The following is a 21,181-nucleotide window of genomic DNA, read 5'->3' as shown; positions in this document are numbered from 1 at the left end:
TACACATATTGTAGTTAGGGCGATTCCTCTTAGGGAACATATTGTCCCTGTTCACGCTTTTTTGGGTCAGCATCTTCCTGGGCAAAAGTCCAGTCGGTGACCAAGTGGCTACAAGATCAGATTTGGCATGATGTCCCTTCGTGTGTAGGTACGCATACTATCTAGGGGAGAGCTCATCGAGTGGAGGACACCAAGACCTATAACCTTGATGTATGTGGGCAGATAAAGGTTAAGTGATTCTTGCTGAAAACATATAGGTTTTACTCCATCTTTACAATATGTCTGTACCACTCCCATAGTATCCGAATGCTACATCGGACTCACGGCTCAACAAAATAGCCCAATTCAGCTCAAACTTGTTGGTAGCCAATTACCGCCTCCACTGACCGCACGGCCTTGAGAACGCGTGAGACTCAACTTCAAGAGTGATCAGATATTTGAATCCAGAGGCATCAAATGATACCTTTCACGATGATCGAATCTGTATGTTGAGCGTCGTGGAAGTCGCACTTCGTCCTAACAGTGGTAATGTGGGTTGTTGTGGTTCGGGGCATTCCACACGGCACAAAGTGGACCGAGTGAAATCGCTTGCAGTCCAACATCCCTAGCTCGGCCAGACAACTCGTGATCTCATTTTCTAGAGTCATTCTCCATGCGTTGGCACTTTTTCAGCCGGTGCGAATGCTTGGCATGGTGGTGACTAGTAAATCCCCCGGCCTCAGAAGGCGTGCAACACAACATGTTATGAATGTTGCTAGTACCTCTTTTACGTGATCGAGGTGCCTACCGATCGATCCCAAGTGGCCAATCACATACGGATTATGGGGACGATGCGACGATCGCCAATCGGGTGCATTTCAGGATGTTGTTCACCCCCGCCCTGTGAGAGTGTTAGTTTATATGACCCCGCAGCTTGATCACTGCCACTCTTCGTATCTATGCTTTCAGGATAGAACTCCATCGAGCCGTGATTTCCAGAGCAACACGTGGAAGGAAATATCGAAATTGGATCGTCCCGAGGAATGCCAGGGATATTTATTTACATGCAACATAAGAGAGACCGCAAATCCTTTGATTCAGATCTCAAAATCAAGCACTCTATCCAGACCTTGGACCGGACGTCCCCTGATTCATAATGAAATTCAGTGCCCTTCTTGGTCTGTTGACCTTTGCGGCGGCGGTCTCTGCTGATATAAAGGATCAGCAATCCCCTCTTTCTTCGCCTTCCATCGCCAATCTGAAGAGCAAGATCAAGAATGTTGTCATCTTGGAAATGGAAAACCGCTCTGTGGACAACCTGCTCGGCGGGCAGACTATCAAGGGACTGGATAACCCTATCAATAACGGCCCTTTCTGCAACCCGTACAACTTGACCGATCCTTCAGCTGGCACGGTGTGCAGCTCTGCCAAGGACTTTGACTCTGTCCTAGATGATCCTGATCACTCCGTGACTGGAAACAACATCGAGTTCTACGGCAGTTTCGTCCCAAACAATGCCCACATTGCCCAGGGCAAGCTCACTCCCACCCAGCATGGCTTTGTACATGAGCAGCTGCGCAGCTATGGCGACGATGCCGACAAGGCTTATCTGGCCAAGCAGGTTATTAACTACTATATCGAGGATGAAGTGCCGGTAATGACTACGCTGGTGCAGAACTACCTTACCTTCAACCACTGGCATTCGGATCACCCCGGTGTAAGTCCGAGCAATTATGCATACTCTATAGCCGCCGCGGATGGCTTCTAATGTATATAAATAGCCTACCAACCCCAACCGGGCCTTTGTACTCTCAGGCACGTCCGCTGGTCACGGATACAACGATGAGACCTTCAACCCAGATGTCCACGGCCTCACTCACCGTTCCATCTTCCAGCAGCTCTCAGAGACCAACCACACCTGGAAAAACTACTACACAAGTCCTAGTATGGTTGACGCCTACTTCTTCGACTGGACTTTTACAAGCGGCAACTCCGACAAGGCAGTCCCCCTGGATAACTTCTACGCTGATGCGGCAGCCGGCACACTCCCAGAATTCTCCTTCGTTGACCCGTCCTGCTGCGGCGTGGGCACGAACTCCATGCACCCAACCGGCCTCGTCTCTGAAGGCGAAGCCCTCATTAAGGACGTGTATGACGCGGTCCGCTCCAGTCCACAGTGGGAAGAGACGCTCTTGATCCTCACCTTTGATGAGACAGGGGGTTTCCATGACCATGTCCCGCCTCCGCTTGCTACCCGCCCGGATGACCTGACGTACACCGAGATAGCGCCCAGTGGCGAGAAGTATACGTTCTCCTTCGACCGTCTCGGTGGTCGCGTCCCGACTCTCTTGATCTCGCCGTGGGTTGCTAAGGGTCAGGTCGAGCAGAAGGGCACTAACTCGGATGGCAAGGTCGTGTCCTACTCTGCTTCTTCAATCTTGCGCACTCTCGGCTATCTCTGGGATTTCGAGCCTTTCACGCCTCGTGTTAAATCTTCGCCTTCGTTTGAACATCTTATTCATAACACAGCGCGCACTGATACCCCTGTTAAGTTGCCTGTGCCAAAGGCCTTTAGAAAGATGGAGATTTAGAATAGTATTGCGGTGTTGCTTCCTATGTTGAGGGTGTATGAAGAGCTTTCAACAGCCTAACAAGGATAGGTGATGGAGTCAGATCTACGAAGAGAGAGAGAGAGGGTGATAAGAATCTATGATAAGAGATGATGACGGTCTCTACCTACTACCATAGAGTCTATGTAAATAGCCTTATGGGACAAAGGAAGCAAAGTAACACCTGGAAAGATCTAGTGAAAAGCAAAGGAAGATCTGCTACAAACAGCATGAAAGCACAGCTATAAATGCATCAATAGTTGGAATACGCTCCATGTCATTGATAGTGTCCATCCTGTTTGATATAAGCCTCCTCCAATATGTTGCTTTTGCTGGAGAGTCGGTTTCTCTGGACCGCAAAAGCATCGCTTAGCTTTGCGATGGCCGTTCCAGGGTTACTATCCTCCAGCTTATCACTAACATCGCAGCAAATCTCCAGCATCTTCGTGTGCCTCTACGATATGCAATGGAATTTACCGCTGTGGGAAATTCCCTTCGACAAATCCTCACTGGTAGGTTCGAGCTAATATTTGAACTCCTTTCTTTTCTTTCTTTTCCTTAAAAAAAAAAAAAAAAAAGAAAATATTGATATTTCACCGTCTCACAACTTTTTCAAGGCCTGGGGGCGAAGTAGACTCAGCCCTGTCTAAGTCGTTACCTTCATAAAATAATGAGTTGCCGAGAACGCCCCGCATAATATTGACGTCATCCGGGCTCCCACAAAGAAACAGGGCGTTTCGACTCGGATTGCCCCGATGTGATACGATATTGCAGTTTTGCAGGTTTGCAGGGGTTATGGTCTTTGTACTCCGTATGATGTCAACTCCTGCCTAGTGAAACGGATATTCTTTGCTAAGAGATAATAATTTTAATACGGCAACCTAAAATATTAACCCGAGATCAAGATCTATAATAGAATGTGTGGATTGTAGCTAATCTATTCGTGCCCTATCGGATGAAACTGCAAGAAACTGTTCTCATGACAGTGTGCATATAGTGCTGATCCATTCTTCTAGACTTGGACACTTGGACCTGTCAATGCAGCAGATGACATTTGGAATGCAGGTGAGGCTGCATGTCCCGAGTACTATGTACAGTATACCGTATGTGTACTGTATCATGGGAAGGAACCATGGAATCCACCCGAGCCAGTTGATGGAACCCATGGATTGAGGACGGGAAGAACCAAACAATAGAAGAGGGGAGTAAACAAAATACACACATACACACATACACACATACAAAAGTACAAACCAATCTAAGCCACGGCCGTATTTCAAGCGTTTTTGCCACAGCCCCCGGGCAAAGATTGCCCTGACTTTGAGTGTGTGAGAGAGTGTGTGAGAGAGTGTGTAAGAGAGAGAGAGAGAGGGAGGGAGAGAGAGCCTCACGTGGATGTCTTTTATCTGCTTTGCCTCTCTGCCTCTTTTTCCCTTTTCCACCCTCTCACATTTTCATCCGTTCGCTAAATTTCCCTTTCGACTCTTTCATCTCTCCACTCCAACTCTTACTTTCATAACAGTGCTGCCTGCCGATCATCTAGCCTGAGGCTGAGCCGGTTGAGTGAGTGCCGATACTCCGCTCTCTGCCCTACAGAATACCAGAATACCCCGTGGGCTTTCATCATCCTGAATCATTATTCAGAAATCCACTGGACTTTCGCCCGGTTTTTCTTGGCTTTGATTTGTTTGGCCCGAGACAGATAGTTACCAATCAGAATCAGCCCTGGAGACTTCGACTGGAATCATCTTCGACCATTAGTCGATCGCATCCTCTCTGCACACCCCACTTCCCTGCCGCCCCCCTCAATTTCCTGCAGTGTGCATCTTACTTTTTTTGCCCTTCCAGTTCTAACTTCTCGACTCATTCATCCTTCATATCTCATCTCTCACTGCCATTACTACGTCCCATGTCGTACACTTACAGAGACCGCGAACGAGACTGGGACGACACCCGTCCCGTCACAATCAAGCGCTACGTCGTCTCTCCTGAAGACGATCGTCGAGACTTCATGTCGAGATACGATGACTCTTTCGGCGGCGAGCGCGAGCTGGTGATCCGGCGCAAATCGGATCGTGAAGAGCCTGTGACCGTCTCGCGTTACGAGCGAGAGGTGGAGTATGAGCCACCCACACGCTACGAGAGAGACCACTACGATCGTGAGTACTTACATCCCACCTATCGTCCACACTCCCGGTCCATGGATTCCCTGGAACGAATGGAGCAGTCCCCTACTGCTACTACCATTGCCACCCGAAAACAATCCGTACTTATTCGTGAAGCCCGCAATCCGTATATCAGTCCCCGTGAATCCGACTATGACGTCGTGCGCCGCTCCGAGGCCGATGAAGACCCATATTACTACCACCGTCACCGTCGACTTCGCGAGTACGACGAACATCGCTCCCGACGCGAGCTGAGCCCTGATGATTCCGTTTCTCAGACTAGTCGCCGCCGTCGCGGTGATCGTGATCATGACTACAGCAGCGATGATAGCATGGTCTACATCCGAAAAGAAACCCGCGACTATGACGACCACCCTCATCACCGCCGCCATATGGCAGAGGGTGCATTGGTAGGTGCAGGTGCGGCCGAATTGCTCCGCAGCCGCAGCAAGAAAGATGGCGAAGTCAGCCATGGCGCCAGCCGCATCGGTAAGACTCTTGGTGCAGGTGCTCTTGGTGCAGTCGCTGTGAATGCTGCATCGCATGCTCGCGACTACTACCACCGTAGCAAGAGCCGCCACCGTTCTCATTCCTTTGAAGATGACCGTTCTTCCCATCGTCACAGCAGACATGGCCGGAGTCGTCACAGCCGCAGCCGCAGCCGCTCCCACTCCCACTCTCGTGCCAAGACATTGCTCGAGGTGGGAGTTGGTGCTGCGGCCTTGGCTGCTGGTGTGGCTGCATTGCGTAGCAAGTCGAAAGGTGGAGACCGTAAAAGCCGGTCCCGCACTCGCTCCCGTTCTCGGGCTGCTAGCCGGGGTCGTTCAGAGAAGGATGGAGAGCATGGTGAACGAAGCATGTCTGAACGCCGCAAGCACATGGCTGGCGCTGGTCTGGCCGGTGCGGCCGTGGCTGGTCTGGTTGAAAAGGTCCGCAGCCATTCGCGCTCTCGAAAGGGTGAGCGCTCCCGTTCCCGCAGCCGTGTGAGACAAGCTCTTCCTATTGTGGGTGCCGGTCTTGCTACTGCTGCTGCCACCGGCCTCTACGAGAAGCAGAAGAGTGACAAAGATGAAAAGGACGGTTCGAGCCGGGGCCGCCATCGCTCAAGGTCTCGCAGCCGCGCCCCGTCACAGTCTTATCCCGACCCAGCTCGCGACTCGGCCGGTCTGATCGAATACGGCAACGACCCAGTCACAGGTAGCATCCCATCTGAGCACTACTACGGCCAGCCCGGTGCGCCCTACTACGAAGCACAGGAAGCATACGGTCCCAGACGTCATAGCCGCAGTCGCAGTCGCAGTCGCAGCCGAGCCCGCTACACCAGCTCATCTGATTCCGACCGCGAAGGTCGCCACCGACGAAGCAAGAAGCACCGCAGCCGCTCGCGAGACCTCGCGGGCGCTGCCCTGGGCGCAACAGGGCTCGGCTATGCCGCACACAAGTACAACGAGCGTCGCAAGTCCAAAGAGCGCGAACGCGAACACTCTAGTAAGTCTCCACATCCCCCAATCTTTATCGAGAAATATTCACCCTGACTAGTGGTGTAACCAGAGCATGATGACGTCCACCGTGATCCTTATGAAGAATCCTACGACCCAGAACCATACCCGCCTTCCCCGCAAAGAGCCCCGGGCGCCCCGCCCATGGCTGATCCCCACTACTACCCCAACAGCAACTATTTCCCCCCCGCCCCCGGGCGACTCGACCTATAACCTGGGCGGCGGTACCCCTGTTTCCTACAACCCGGCAGACTACCCTCCTCCACCTGGCGCTGCCCCGCCTCAGCCTTACGCATACGGCGCTGTGCCACCAGGAGGGCCGGGACCCGATCAATACGCACCTCGGCCACGTAGGGCTGAAGACAATGTGAGCAGCTCCACTCTACCTACTGATGCAAATCATGTGCACAAGGGTGGGTTCAATGGAACCCCAGCTGTGACTGTGTATAATGCGACAAAAGCTAATCTCCAAATCAATAGGTCTAAACATCCACCCCTTCCCGACGTCTCCACCCCGGTCAAGTAGCCAACCGCCACAAGTCTCGAAATCCGTCGCTTTCGACCTGACAGAGCTCCCGCGCGATCCTGGCTACGAGACCGACGAAAGTGACTCTACCGTCGAACCGTACTCATCTTTGCATCGTGGAGGTAGAACCCACCGGCGCGATCGAGATCGAGATCGAGAGCGTGACCATCATCATCGCCGCCGCTCCTCATCCGTCCCCTATCCACCTATGCCCTACCCTAGTCCTGCTTCCCCAGATTACTACTCTTCCCATCCTGCTTCCAGTCACCACCGACATCATCCATCAGCTTCGAAATCCCAGGAGGGAAGAGACCAGAACAAAGTCTCTGAAACAGACTCCGACTCAACCATCGACCTACCTAACCGCTTTGACGGGCAAGGCCGTCTTCTTCCTGAGCGGGATCCTGCTGTGGATAAATTTGAGGATCTGGTGAATAGGTTTACCAAAGTTCTGTTCTAGCGGGTTGCTGTGTGGATGTTTCTCTATCCCGTTTATTCCTGTCCATCCCCTTGACCTTATGTTTATTCTTCTGCGTTGATGAACTTCATCTCCTACGTCTACCCCATCTCTTTAGTTTTGTATTTTTTTCTTGGTACCTTATCCTTTTATGCTCGTCGATCTTGCTTGCAAGGTTATGAATGATGCCTGCTGCCGATGATAATGATTTTATGATGTGTATGTGTGTTCGGATAGTGCAATCTTCGTTGCTTTTTTTTTTTCATGATGACATAGTCATATTTCAATATCCTTTTTGGTAAATAATGTTATGGATGCTTTAGTAAACATAGGGAAGTACGTAGGATATGAGGTCCCGGAGTAGAGATAGATGTTAAACGGCGTGAGGATGTCATATGGCAAGTCAAAGACGAGCTGAATTATATGGAAGTACATATCTATTTTCATAATTAATATATTCAAAGCCCGAAAGAATGTCCATATCCATGTTTACAAAACCCGAACGAAAAGAGATATAGTCACAGAAACCTCTTAAGAGTATGAAACAACATTATGCAAAGCTCAACCCTTCTCGTATTCGAAGACTGAGCTAATAATGACAAGTATCTTTCCCCAAAGCCCTGCCGTACAAAAGAAATACATATGTAACACAAGGCTGATTCTAAGATCAGTCAGAAGCGAGACAGATAGTACAGATACAGCGTGGTTCGCACCTAGAAGAATGGACATGGAAAAGAACCGAATAAAATCTGATAAGAAAATATGGCTGACTGCCGTGTAAGGAATGGATGGACGGAGCGATGTAGCAGATATCGCATCCATTCCAAGGAAGTGGATAACAGAGAAAAAGCCATATCCGAAATAGTTCTTCAAAGGACAAGAGAGAAAGGAATGACAAGAGCTGGACAGAGTCGGTCCATGATAGAACTTGTCCAAGGCTTGCGAGCACAAAAAGACGAAAATTGCAAATGGGGTATACTGCGGAATGAAGTCTCAAGGGATGATAGGGGCCATACTGCGTATCTGTATGATGTGTACAGAGTGGGCCACCAAAGGCAATAGGCTCTTTGCTTTTCGTCGCGTTACATGAAGATAAAAAAAGTAAAACATAATTAAGAAAAGATAGGGCTGTCGTAAGTCAATGATCTCGATCTATCGCTAAGTTTGTTATGCCGTAAAAGGTCGTCTCGAATCCCCTGATCCAGTGGATCGAGTATCGAGTGGAAGGCGAATGGGTGGTGCGCTTCTTTGTGGCACAGAAATTCGTACTGTGTCATTGCTCGGAGGTGTTTGCTCCGGGTCGTTGTCATCGGTATCGGGCACCACCTTGATGCTGGAGCTAACAGATGCCGAGAGGTAGCGAGAGCTGAGTGGGAGCTGGTATTTGATGATACCGCGGACAGTCAACTCAAAGGGGTGTTGGAGGACTCGCTCCCAGCGCTCTGTGCCTCCTGCCTCAGTTTTGTTTCCTGGTCGGGGCAGACGGATCTGTCCTTTGGAGCTGGAAGTCAAATGATTCCAAGGAGATGATTCAAAAGATAGTGGGGAATCGAAGTGGAACACGCGGCCAAGCAACATTGATCGCGGGTCGCCTTCTGGATCGGTTGGAGGATCAGTTCCCTTGTCAACCCCGTCGGTGGTGTGGGGGTCAGGTTGACTAGACATGGCTTCCTTAACACAGTCCATATTGCCTAGACACCTTACGGCTTGTGACAACTGCCAGCGACGTCGGCTTTGCTCCACGCGTGGGAAGTTATCCAGATCACCGTGCTCCCGCCAAAACTTGTCGGTTCCAACGTATCGACTCTTCGCGAATATGTTGACATCGGTATCATCAATGGTCACAGGGAACAGGTTCGGATTGATGGCTTGCACGTTCAGATCCAACATAATTTCCTGCTCCGAAGCCAGCACGTTTTGAATCGCAATAACCTGGACATCTAGAAGGGGTTGGGTTGCCGCCACGATGAATGAGGTGGCACCGCCAGCGACGATCAACAACAGAAGGAAGATAATAGCGCACGAGCCAAATCGAGCGAAAACCCCGCGCTCCCGCTGCGCCATGTACTGCATCTGCCGCAAGCTTGCACTGTTGGGCCGTCGACCACCGCGACTGTGCATTGTACGTGGTGTGCCTACCAACGGTGTACGTTCATCGTCTGCACCCTCTGCCTCATAGTCGTACTCGCCGCTTTTCTTGGAACCGCCAATAGTTCTGTAGTTTGGAGACAGCCGGTGGCGAGAATGCCGATAGCTATTCCCGATGAAATGACGGGGAGATTTTTGAGATTGGCTCTGTGAGTGAGCACTGTCGTTATCAAAAAGATTTGGGTGCATGCCGTTGCGTCCATGAAGGCGGCCCAAATTGTGATGCCGGGGAGTGATGGTTCCACTCCCATCCGGTCTAGTAGAGCGCGAAGCCATATCTATCTCGACACCGTCACCTTCTATGCTGCCGTTGTTGTAGGGGTTAGTGTTGGTAAACTTCATGCTGCGTTTGCCTGTCACGCCATGGGAAGTATCCCGCAACCCTCGGGTACGACCAGCCAACTGCTCCGCTTGACTCGCCATAGAGGTCGCACTAGGAGTTCGAGAATGGTACCTGGGTGGTCGAGAAGGATATGGATCAGGCGGGTTCGAGTCGTAAACGAAAGTCTCGTCGGAGTCTGAAACATCGGCTTCATCCACTGCATTGGCCACTCTAGCCTCGAAGATGTCGGCTTTGCTTGTGACAGGGCCTGTCGTAAGAAGGGCATTGGGTCGACGGTTCTTTTTCTTTTCTTTGCGCGGACGAATGGTTTCATTGGAAGGCTTCATGCGAAGTGTACCCTGTTCTGCGCGGGAAGCGTTGCCTCGCTCACCATTCCCCACTCCCATGGAAACTTGCGGGATCGAACTGACGGTCTCTGTTTCTACAATCATGTTGCGCACTGAGCCGTCGGCAGGCTTTCCACGAGCACTAGCACTGAGTGATGTTGTCGATCGCTGTGACATCAGAGTTTTGGTTGTTTTGGCCGCACTAGGCGCCTGTGGACGGGTTTCTTCCTTTGGTTCCGAACTTCGATTCTCACCACTGTCACTGCCACTCCCTAAAGTTTGATGCGGAGCACGTGGGGTCGGGTCTTCGTCGATCCGGTGCAATCGTGATTCCTCCGGGATCACCGGCTTGGTAGGAGTCTCACTGGACGGAGTAGAGGGATTGCTTGCCATCTCTTCGACGGTTTCCAGGGAGGACCCTTGCCCACTAACACCTCTAGCGACAGTGCGAGTTGTGTTTCGGTCCGGTTTAGGTGTGAAATCCTCCAACGGCAATGAAGATCTTTTCTGCGAAGTATTCGGGAGTGTCGAATCCAGATCCGTGCGACGGTTCGCGGCCCATGATGGCATATTGGACTTTTCCGGACCGGGGACATTGGCCGGCGAGTCGACAGGAACGGAGAGACCCAGGGACCTTACTGGAGAAGAGGAGGAACGTTGAAGATTCGGTGTTGGTGAGCTTGTAGGTGGGCCGGATGTCAGGCCGTTAGAGTGTCGGATCGGACTGGATCGGTCTTGACTGGTCTTTCGCGATTGTGAGGATACCCGGGTGGGCGAGGAAGGATTGTAGGTAGGAGTGTAGGTACGCGAAGAATGTCGGACCGGGGAGGGTTCGCGGGAGGAAACAGCGGAGTTCGTGGTAGACGCGGAAGCGGAAGCGGAAGGAGGAGTGGGAAAAAGTTTAGGGACCTGAGACATGGGTTGAGTCTGAGGTGTAACGAGAGACCGTTCCATCATGCCACTTTCGCTGGCCGATCGGTGCGTAGGGTCTGACGGCGCCTCTGCACCCTTCGGTCCACTGGATCGACCAGGGGTGCCGTTAAGGTGAGGCGGCCTCTCGGACTCCGCAGCCATGGTCCCTGTCGAGTCAGAATGGACTGATACGACGTGGACAAGTCAGGAGACCCGAGAGGTAGCCGGGTTAGTTGGGCAGACACAGGGCCCAAAAGGGTAAGCAGAAAAAGCAAGGCACAGCGCCTAGGCAGGGAAAGCTCGCGGTGAAGAAGTGAGTTGTTTTTTTGGCAAGAGCGAATGAGATATCACGAGGATCGAATGAGATGTTGCGCAGAATACGGGTTACACATGCGAGGGTCCAGGATAACGAATAGCCGATGACCACATGCTGTTTGCCGGAAATCGGGTTCTGTACAGAAACGCACAAGCGAAAAATGGCTGCAGCAGGTGCAGGGGTTGGGGAAACTGGAGAGAGATGGATGTTTAGAACACCAAGTGGGCCGTCAGTGTAGCGCAAAGAGAGCCCATCACTTGTTTTTCTGCTTTGTTGCCAACAAAAACAAAGGCCTAGAACGAAGGGAAGTGAAGAGGACAAGATTTGGTTGGCGGATTTAAGGCAAATGGAGACCCGCCGATCCGGCTCAACGTTTTTTGACTGGCTTGACTGGCTTGACTGGACTGGATTGACGTTGTTTTTGGAGTGGCGCCTCTGCCAAATGTGCAGAAGTCGGTCAAAACCTCGGTGAAAAGTGGCTGATGGGTCGTGGCAAAGACCAATGACCGTGGTCCACGTCAAGAGGATCACTGCATAGAAGCACGGACGGGTCTAGAATCGAGTCGAAAAGAAAGAATGTGAATGTGAAAAGTAGAAGGAAATAGAGTAGAAAGGTAGAGAAGTAGAGAAGAAATAGAAGCAAAAAAAGAAAAAAAGATGAAGTCACTGGGATGGGGATTGATGACCGTTGGGTGACGCCGAGAACGGTAATAAATGGTAATAAACGGTAATAAACAGTATAAATGACCGATGGTAATGAAACATACACGTCAGATCCCTTGGTCCTCCCAGATAGCCTCTGCGAGGGACTGAAGACGTTGCACGGAAAGAGATATAGCTCTTTCCGCAGGACTTGTTGGCGCTCTGTCAAATAACGCATCAAATGGAATGCGCAGGGGACCGGTGACCTTAACTCTGCCCTGCGTGGTCTTTGTTATCGACAGACTCCCAGTACAGTGGGCTTGGTCATTCACCCGTTGCCAGGTGTCGATCTTGATGTAGGCAAGTTTTCTGCTTGCCGTGATCGTTATGACCAGATTTGCATTGCCACAAAGGGGGTCCAACCAAAAATCAGTATCTCTCTTCAGCTTAGTTTCCGTCTCAGAGATAGCGATCTCAGCGACAACGGTGTATCTTTCGTTTCCGTTTGCTCGCTCTCCTACTGCTCGCCTCCTTGGGCCAAATGCTATATCAGCATCTTTTCCTTTGCCGTTTTGGGCACGGGTGCCGCCCCCTGGATAGGACTTGATCGCGTGAGACAGACCATGGCCCATCGAGTCGAGATCTCGCCGCGTTTCTTCACTAAGGGCACCAATCGCAGCTGCGTGCTCAGGGCTCGGTATGGTTATTAGCAGTAGTTTATGTGGAATATCAAAAGAAAGACGCAGTCGTGGAAAATAAGCCGTTGCTTCGTCGAGGAAGTCGTGAGTCAAGTCTACCGGGTCAATATGAAAAAGCATATAGTCGGTTTCACGTTCGCGCCTGCCAGATTCAAGATCTAGCATACGACTGAAATGGTGCCTTCCTTGATATTCGTACCTCCTGATTGAAAGAGGTAGACCCTCCAGGCAACCATCGTCATGTTGGGGAGAGCAAATATTGGGCTCAGTCATTTTATAAGAGTCAAGAGTCATACACCAAGTATCAAGAATGAGATGGTGATATATCAAAGACGAAGGGGTAAGAAATCAAAGTGCCCGGGAAAGAAACCCGAAGAACCAAAGCCGTGCTCCGTTTCGTTGGGAGCTACCTACTAGATGTTAGGACTGCAAATACCGATTGAAGATCAATTCTACAGTAGATACAGTTACTAGAGTAGAATAGATGTGATTTGGGGAAACAGGTTTTCTTTTCCCCCTAATATACACTTCTATCCAACCTGCAGCCAATATGAATATCTTGGCAACCTCCCATATACAGCAAGAGCAACACATGCGTCGTATATCGTCAAATCCGGGGACACGCCGAGTATCCAGAGCCAGTCAGAGACCGAAAAGAAGAAAAACCCCCAGGGTCCATACATAAACGAGCAATTAACCAAACCAAACCCGGGGTATCGACCCAATCAACTGAAACCAAGTAGAAAGCAATATAGAGAGACATATGGCAAGTCTATACAATTTTGTACTCTCTTAGCAGTTCAAACAGATACAAATGCAAACACGCATAGTCCGGCAGTAACTACCAAGTATAAGTATCAGCAGATAGTCTGGGAGCTACCTACTAGATGTTAGGACTGCAAATACCGCGAAGTCACCCGGGCACTGTCTGGGGACGACCGATGACTGAAAATGGTAATAAAACAGTAACAAATGGTAATAAAACAAGCAGGATGCAGGAAATAATTAATTACCCATGTAAGGGAAATACAATGACTTCATCTTGCCACGGCCTATATAGATTCACTACGTACAACTACACATATAGGGAGATACTACTTTGGCGAACAGTGACCTGAGTAACCCTATTTACTATCTACGGATGTACTCAACCCTACAATGATGAGGAAATTAAGTATGTAAGTTCCTATACAAACTTGATTTTCTCGAGCCACTGGCAATTTACCATTCAGGATGCATGAGCACAAGGCTATACAAAAGCAATGTGCTGCTATACAACAACCCGAATTCGACAAATCTCCTTATGCAAAATATGGCAGCAGATTCTAGATCTTCTTTCTCAGTGGAATCACGCCTGCTTTGCCTTTGAATCCGCTTCAAGAGCAGTTTCACTGATCCCAACAGTATCACATTGGATCATGGAATCTTCTTTTTCTTCAGGCTTTTCCTGCCTCTCCTGTTCTTCTTTTTCCGTCTCTGCATCTCTTCTCTCATTTCCTTCCCTTTCCTTTCCCTGCACTCCTATGTCCACCTTCTCCTCGCCAATTTTCTCCCCATTCTCATTTAATATATGCTTGAAAATCTCAAAGCCAGTCTCAACTCCGTTCTCATCAAGAATGGGCTTCGTGAACAGGGGAGTGACCTGAATTGTCTCAGGTCTTTCATCCATTCTTGTGTCGGTAATTTTGAGGGGCTGCATACTTCATACGTTCAGAAGGAATCCTATAAGAGAAGGAACTTACATTGCTTCTCCATTTAAAGAATTTGTGGAGCTCATATTTGAATCCGCCGAAAGCAATCACTAATCCCTGGTCTCCCTGGATAGGGTCAGCAATGATCGCGAAATGAAAACAGTCAATACATACCTCTTTCGCTTCATATGCAGTCCAACCCTTCTGTTCGAGTTTTGCAAGCGATCCTCCACTAGCCCCGACTTTACCAAGGCCGGTCGCCCCAACGTCGAACCCCAGGTTGGCCTCTCGATTCTTGGCACTATTCAAAGTGATCGCACACTCCTTCGTAACCCAGGCAGCCTGGATTGCCCAGAGACCGTACGTTGCAACATCTTCACCATAATCCGAGTCCACAAGAGCCTTTGCATTCTTCTCGACCCACTTCTGAATCGGCCCTTGGAAAGGAGCTTCCAGCGTCTCATGTCTTACCGCAGACTCGGTAATCAGTGCCGCCTGTCCAGATGAGCCATTTTTGTTCGTGGCCTCGGCGAATACATCCACTGGGGCGGCAGAGAGAGCCCCAGAAAGTCCTCCAGTGAGCCCGAAATTCATTTCTGCCTCACTGCCCGAGGATCTTGTTTTCCAGAAGGATTCCGTAGGTTGGTCGAGCTTAAGGGGCCTGCTGGGATTCTCGTATCCGTCTCTCTTTGGGCGCCCTTCCTCACATAGATCGGTGATTTCACTCCACACTCCATGTCTGTTAAAGAAGCCAACCGAGCCAGGGTGAAGTCGACTAAACCGCTGAGGGTAGAATAGGTATTTGCCCTCGTTTTTGTTGACGCTCATAAGCTCGGCATACTCCTCGGCGGCGTCCATGATGTGATATATAGGGTGTTATTAGAATGGAAGAGAGCGGTGCGATTGTAGTTCGGAAATTCCGTTGTCAAGCATGCACTCTTTCAGAAGCATCTGTGCGGGACAGGGGGCTCTACAACATAGTTATAAGTATTCCTTCTTCACCGTGCAAGGTCGGAAATTACGATTGTCATGCGAGTGTGGGCCTGAGATTGAATCTTACGGAGTGGTCCAATAATGATACATCGCGCCGGCGCGGTCTTGCTCACAACTGGGACTTACGTTAATTTGTCAACAGCCGATCATAGGATCAGTGGGCCAATATTCACCTCGCCATGACCCTTGCTAGGTACTCCATACACCTTTTGGCAAGGAACCAGCGCATTAACCGAGGCGCATATCTTCACCCATACATACGTCGTCATTTTAGGGTTCGATACCGGAACGTTGGGGTGAGAAGCGCCTGACTGTGAACCGGGAAGATATAGTAAGGGTACTGAGACACTAATTACAGCAGAAGATCAAATAAAAATAACCTTTGACTGTGAAACAGATCAACAAGCGCTCGCCTACTCCGTCCAGGTCGCCTCGAGTCCTCTGAAGCGAGCACCAGCCATTTTTGGGAGGAACCCCGCTCAAGAACGACGGGGCGGGCGGACCGGACCCTAAGCCAACCAAACCACCTGGGCACACCGCTTCGGGTGTTGGTCCCCGTTCCCAATCAATTTGGAGCTATTCGTAGGTACTTTTCCACTTCCCACTATGGATAGCCAGTACCCAAGTAAAAACAAGGACAAAATCAAGGATTACCTTTCTAGGGATGTACTAATGTATATGGTATGAGGAACAGGTTGTTAACTAATATACACTTCTATCCAACCTGTAGCAAGTTATGCATATCTAGGCAAACTCCCATATACAGCAAGAGCAACACATGCGTCGTATATCGTCAAATCCGGGGACACGCCCAGTATTTAGAGCCAGTCAGAGACCGAAAAGAAGAAAAACCCCCAGGGTCCATATAAACGAGCAAGTAACCAAACCAAACCCGGGGTATCGATCAACCAACTGAAACCAAGTAGAAAGTAACATGGAGACACATGGCAAGTCTATACAATTTTGTAGACTCTCTTAGCAGTCCAAACAGATACAAATGCAAACACGCATAGTCCGGCAGTAACTACGGAGTATTAGCAGATAGTCTGGGAAGGAAAAGAGGGAAGACATACTGCACCAGAACCATGTCAGACTATCAATGTCCTGACCCGGTACTTTGACGTTCATCCCCCACATGCCGCAGATGATGTTCATCGGTAGGACAATCGTACCAAGAACAGTCAGCTTACCCAGTACGTCGGCAGTATGTTCCTGACGCTCATTCATGAGGATGTTGATCTGTGCGAGGTAATTGGAGTGTGCGCGGGAAAGGATTCTGGAGGAAACAGTTAGCGATTTCTGCAACGTTGTGCAAGACCAGCCTAGAACATAGGTCAAAAGGGAAGACTTACGTTTCATAGTGCGTTAGGTTACCCGTCATCGTCATAATGTGATCCTGAATGTCACCCAGGTACAGACCAATCTCTGACTTCGGTGCGACCTCCCACTGCTCATTGCAACGCTTGGCGAAGCCCTTGACTACATCGGCCTTGTTGCTGAGAAGTCGATACAGTCCCATGACCTTCTTGCGGCATTCTCCCACTCGCCGGAGCATTTCTCCTGGTGCGAATGAAGGAAGCACACTGTCATTGGACGACACCTCCTTGCTGGAAGAGTGCATCTGCATGATCATCTCGTCGATCTCATCGACCTCATCTTCAATAGCTTGGATCAGCGGACCGAAAACGTCGGTAATGTCATCAATCAGTGCGTATGAAATCCAGTCGGAGCTGAGGATCAGGTAATCCATCAGCTGGCGAATACGCCGCCGCACATTGGCTGGGTGGGGTGTCTGCGAGAAATGGAAGGATATCACGCCTTCGCGGAAGACCACCACATACATGTTCACTGGCTCGAGGTAGTCCTCGCTGTTGACATCTTGCTCAAAAGTGCGGTAGTTCACAAAATAGTAGCTGCGGAACAACTCGACTTTCTCTCGAGCTTCTTGCATCATAATGTCCTCTGCCGTTAGCGCGTGAATCCCAAAAGCTTTGGCAATCGTACGCATCTCCCCATCTGTCGGAGAGAGAACATCTAGCCAGAAAGTCGGCCGCGGACCGTACCGTTTAGGTTTCGTGTTGGGGGTGTTGTTAAATGGGGTGTTTGAAGGTGCGGGCGAAAGCTCTCGGTGGGAGTCTGGGCGTCCTTCGCTGATGACAGATAAACGCGAGGGCCCCCTGACAGGAGGAGCATTGCCGGTCATAAGGTCACTTGTACTCCTTCCATTGGGAGCAACGGTCTGAGTCGTCATATGAGGATTGACGTTCGTTTGATGACCTTGCCCTTGACTGTGGTTGTCTGAGTGATATGTTGGCTTGTTGGGCGCTTGTGTTGAGTTATTGAAAGCTGGGTTCTCCACGAATGATTCGTCTTCGTCGTCCTCATCTTCCGAGGAATCCTCTAATTCGGGTGGATCTGGAATAAACAGATCGCGGAAGCTACCACCTGGCTGGACCAGCTCGGAGATAGTCTGGGCATGAATGGTGCTCGGAAATTCTTCGTTGAAATACGTGAACCGATAAGGCGCCTCATCCTCTTCGCGTCGCCAACCTGTATACTGAGGGCGCAATCGGCCTTCGACGAGCACAGGCTCACTGATCCTTTTGACTCGAATGTCTCCATTGCACTCCTCTTTCTCCTCGCGGCTCCATTCTTCCAGCACCGAGAGATCGGGCCAACGCCGATGTCTACGCCGCCGACGTTCACCGACTTCATCTCGCATTTGCCTTGGTCCCTCGTCTCCCAATTCGGATATCGCCTCGGTAGGGAAGCAAACGTCTTCCTCTGCTGGTACTGCCACGGTCCGGCGTCGCCGCAATTCTTGATGTGGGGAAAGCAGCGGTGACCCAGGCGAAGAGGATGGTGCAGAATGTGGGTGCGATCCATTTCCCTCTATATCGATCAAAGTGTCGTTGAGGGGGTTCAGAGAGTCCTTGCGATTATCCAATGACCGAGCCATTGAGAAGTCCCAATCAGCTCCTGTTACCACAGCATCTTCATAATTCATCTCCGGGCCCAATTTTGGAGAACCCGGAATGGACGGCGGGTTGTTGACATCGTAGTCTCGCTCTACACAGGGAGAATAGAGTGGGCTGCGATCATCCTTTGGCGAACATTCCGAGGATATAGTCTGAGCAGAGGGGTGTCGAGCACGCGATGAGAACAAACCCGGGCGAGTGTCTGTTCCGTACCGATTATGGCCAGGTATCTGGCCTGAAACTGGCCGCATCAATGGCGTCCGATCATTTGTATCCTCTTCGTCACTATCACCATTATGTTGTTGGCTCCGTGTCCCTCTCGGGGTGTTGCGAGATTGCCCATCGTTTGATCGGAAGACATTGGATGTTAGGGAGCTGGGGCGGAATGACGATGCAAGGCGACTGTCACGACGAGGTCTCATCGAGGGTTGGTCCCTAAGGTAGAAATATTAGTATCTACCAGGTGTGAAGCTCCGAGATCGCTCAATATCACGAGATCTTACCGATGATCTAACAGGGCATCGCTCTCCAAGCTTGTGTTGCTTAGATTGCGGCCCAATTTGAAGAACGACTTGTCCCTCGAGGTTGGCCGATCGGCCTCCATTGAGTCCCTAACACCTCCAGCATCCGAAATCTCTGCAGGGCTATCATGGGATTCCTCCCGACTAGGTGGAATAAAAGACTGGTGTCGATTGCGACGCTTGCGATTGCGGTTCTTTTTTGCGTTTGGAGGACTTGGAGGGTTTGCCAGCAGCATTATCAGCGGGGGGGTTGGAGCGGGTCTTGTTGGCTGGCGACGTCTCCGGGACGGGTACCGGACCAGTGCCTGGGGCCCGACCGCCGCTCATTAGGCCATGGCTAGCGTTGTTATCAGCAGGTGGGTAATCGCTGTGCTGTGGACGTTTTCTTGGGCTAGACGAATGCGACGAATGTGGCGGTCTGGAAGACGCTGTTCCAGGTATTGGGATCATGGGCGGATCCATTGTGACGGCCTCAACGATTGGGTCGCGATGAAGGTTGGGTGTCTTCAGTACTCCGTACAGAGCAACTGTATTGAAGTGGATGAGAACTTTTCGACAGCTCACCAACCAATGGAGCCCAACACAAACAGGCTCACAGGGCAAAGACTCGCAGGATGCAGGATGCAGGATACCCAGCTTTCCATACGATCTTACTGGCGATAATCATGGGGGAACCGACATCGGCATGGTCGACAGCGTTGAAGGGAGCTGCAGCTTAAGTTGGGGATGACGCGGGTGGCAAAAGCAGAGTGGAACATTCCCGGAATAAAACAACAACCTTGGAAGAAACAAGCAAATTTTGTCAGATATCAAATAGAACTAGGAATAAGTTGTACTGTAGGATATTATAGTGTACAAGAAAGAAGAAAGAATCCAAATACAAAGAGAAACCCCCCGAGGTCCATGAGATCCTGAGACTTCCATGGGACAACCCTGGAGGCTTTTCCTAAAACGGGATGGATGAGGTCAGCACAACTATAGGTAGAAATTCAGGTTTTGGCCGACAACGCAACTCGTCAGGGATATCTTACCTAGGTAGTGTCCCTAGTCTGTTCCTAATTCACTCAAAGGCAAAGTGCACAATATAGGGGCATTGTATAGACTCAATATATGGTATGATGAACCTTCTACTTGTTCAAGGTAGCTAGTCCTCCGCATCCGCACCAAAAAGTTCGCCCCGCCTTTTGCGAGAAGCACGATTCAGATAATAAATTCAAGTGAGACAAGAGGAGAATATCGAATATCTCACCCTTTGAGCTACAGGAACAATTAACAACTACAAATCTTCATTTGCTCAACTATGGCTCCACCCACTTGTCGCAGCGAGATTCTCGCCCACCTACGCCGTCAAATTGAAGACGGGAAGCCCATCGTTGGAGCCGGAGCCGGTAAGTACTTCGTGTCACCTGCCTCTCGGGGCTCTCGCCTTTCTATCAATTAGTTCAACTAATAACCCACCACCAGGCATCGGTCTCTCCGCAAAATCGGTCGAGGCCGGCGGCGCAGACCTAGTCATCATATACAACAGCGGTCGCTTCCGCATGGCGGGGTGCGGAAGTCTCGCGGGATTGATGCCCTACAGCAACGCCAACGAGGTGATGGTCGAAATGGCCGCTGAAGTCATCCCTATTGTTCAAAATATCCCGGTGATTGCGGGTGTCTGTGGTACGGATCCATTCAAGCATATCCCGCGGTTCCTGAAGCAGCTGCGGGACTTGGGATTTGCTGGGGTGCAGAACTTCCCCACGGTGGGATTGATCGATGGCAACTTCCGTGCTAACCTGGAGGAGACTGGGATGGGGTATGGTAAAGAGGTGGAGATGGTGCGGCAGGCGGCTGAGTTGGATATTCTGACGACGCCTTATGTTTTCAATGTCGAGGAGACCGAGGCTATGACGAAGGCTGGGGCGGATATCCTGGTGGCACATATGGGTCTGACTACTTCTGGGCTGATCGGGGCGAAGACTGGAAAGACGTTGGATCAATGTGTTGTGGAGATCCAGGCAATGCGGGATGCGGCGGTGCAGATCAATAAGGATGTCATTGTGCTGTGTCACGGTGGGCCTATTGCTGCTCCAGAAGATGCCAAATTCGTATTGGATAGGGTGCAGGGCTTGCATGGCTTCTATGGGGCCAGTTCAATGGAGCGACTTCCTGTTGAAGTAGCCATCAGGGACACCACTGCTGAGTTCAAAAAGATTGCCTTGAAGAGGTAGAGCTGTGGCCAAGAAGTTTTCTGATCTGTGTGATGAACTCCTTGTTTCCCTTGACCTCAAAGTCACGTCTATCGCTAATAAGGCCATGCTCTTATGGCTCTTATGTAGTGATAACCCCCTTTGTTACACGAATCATAGGTTAGCTTGGTAGAATGAAACCAA

General features: G+C 50.4%; 7 protein-coding genes across 7 annotated transcripts; 3 read left to right on the top strand and 4 right to left on the bottom strand.

Annotated features, from left to right (window-relative positions):
- Nucleotides 1–1,135: 1,135 nt before the first annotated feature.
- Nucleotides 1,136–2,570, top strand: N7489_009478 (phosphoesterase superfamily protein; the record flags this gene model as incomplete). Its single annotated transcript, XM_056715228.1, has 2 exons — nucleotides 1,136–1,696; nucleotides 1,761–2,570. The coding sequence occupies 2 exons, from the start codon at nucleotides 1,136–1,138 to the stop codon at nucleotides 2,568–2,570; spliced, it is 1,371 nt and encodes a 456-aa protein (XP_056562850.1).
- Nucleotides 2,571–4,497: 1,927 nt separating this feature from the next.
- N7489_009477 (DUF3824 domain-containing protein) lies at nucleotides 4,498–7,238 on the top strand (the record flags this gene model as incomplete). Its single annotated transcript, XM_056715227.1, has 3 exons — nucleotides 4,498–6,241; nucleotides 6,426–6,665; nucleotides 6,733–7,238. The coding sequence occupies 3 exons, from the start codon at nucleotides 4,498–4,500 to the stop codon at nucleotides 7,236–7,238; spliced, it is 2,490 nt and encodes an 829-aa protein (XP_056562849.1).
- Nucleotides 7,239–8,402: 1,164 nt separating this feature from the next.
- On the bottom strand, nucleotides 8,403–11,126 carry N7489_009476 (putative phospholipid metabolism enzyme regulator; the record flags this gene model as incomplete). The annotated part of the gene is made up of 1 exon (XM_056715226.1): nucleotides 8,403–11,126. One exon carries the CDS (start codon nucleotides 11,124–11,126, stop codon nucleotides 8,403–8,405), a length of 2,724 nt encoding a protein of 907 aa, XP_056562848.1.
- A 924-nt stretch (nucleotides 11,127–12,050) lies between these two features.
- Nucleotides 12,051–12,785, bottom strand: N7489_009475 (uncharacterized protein; the record flags this gene model as incomplete). Its single annotated transcript, XM_056715225.1, has 1 exon — nucleotides 12,051–12,785. One exon carries the CDS (start codon nucleotides 12,783–12,785, stop codon nucleotides 12,051–12,053), a length of 735 nt encoding a protein of 244 aa, XP_056562847.1.
- A 1,183-nt stretch (nucleotides 12,786–13,968) lies between these two features.
- Nucleotides 13,969–15,169, bottom strand: N7489_009474 (uncharacterized protein; the record flags this gene model as incomplete). The annotated part of the gene is made up of 2 exons (XM_056715224.1): nucleotides 13,969–14,313; nucleotides 14,363–15,169. The coding sequence occupies 2 exons, from the start codon at nucleotides 15,167–15,169 to the stop codon at nucleotides 13,969–13,971; spliced, it is 1,152 nt and encodes a 383-aa protein (XP_056562846.1).
- A 1,088-nt stretch (nucleotides 15,170–16,257) lies between these two features.
- N7489_009473 (magnesium transporter CorA family protein) lies at nucleotides 16,258–19,265 on the bottom strand (the record flags this gene model as incomplete). The annotated part of the gene is made up of 5 exons (XM_056715223.1): nucleotides 16,258–16,328; nucleotides 16,378–16,580; nucleotides 16,657–18,717; nucleotides 18,786–18,926; nucleotides 18,982–19,265. The coding sequence occupies 5 exons, from the start codon at nucleotides 19,263–19,265 to the stop codon at nucleotides 16,258–16,260; spliced, it is 2,760 nt and encodes a 919-aa protein (XP_056562845.1).
- Nucleotides 19,266–20,103: 838 nt separating this feature from the next.
- Nucleotides 20,104–21,019, top strand: N7489_009472 (TIM-barrel enzyme family protein; the record flags this gene model as incomplete). The annotated part of the gene is made up of 2 exons (XM_056715222.1): nucleotides 20,104–20,191; nucleotides 20,268–21,019. 2 exons carry the CDS (start codon nucleotides 20,104–20,106, stop codon nucleotides 21,017–21,019), a joined length of 840 nt encoding a protein of 279 aa, XP_056562844.1.
- Nucleotides 21,020–21,181: the final 162 nt, after the last annotated feature.

This window comes from Penicillium chrysogenum (genome assembly GCF_028827035.1).
Source record: "Penicillium chrysogenum strain IBT 35668 chromosome Unknown utg000005l_segment0_segment0, whole genome shotgun sequence".
Classification (NCBI taxonomy): Eukaryota; Fungi; Ascomycota; class Eurotiomycetes; order Eurotiales; family Aspergillaceae; genus Penicillium; species Penicillium chrysogenum.
The sequence above is the reverse complement of the archived record's forward strand: the minus strand, read 5'-3'. Positions and strand labels throughout refer to the sequence as shown.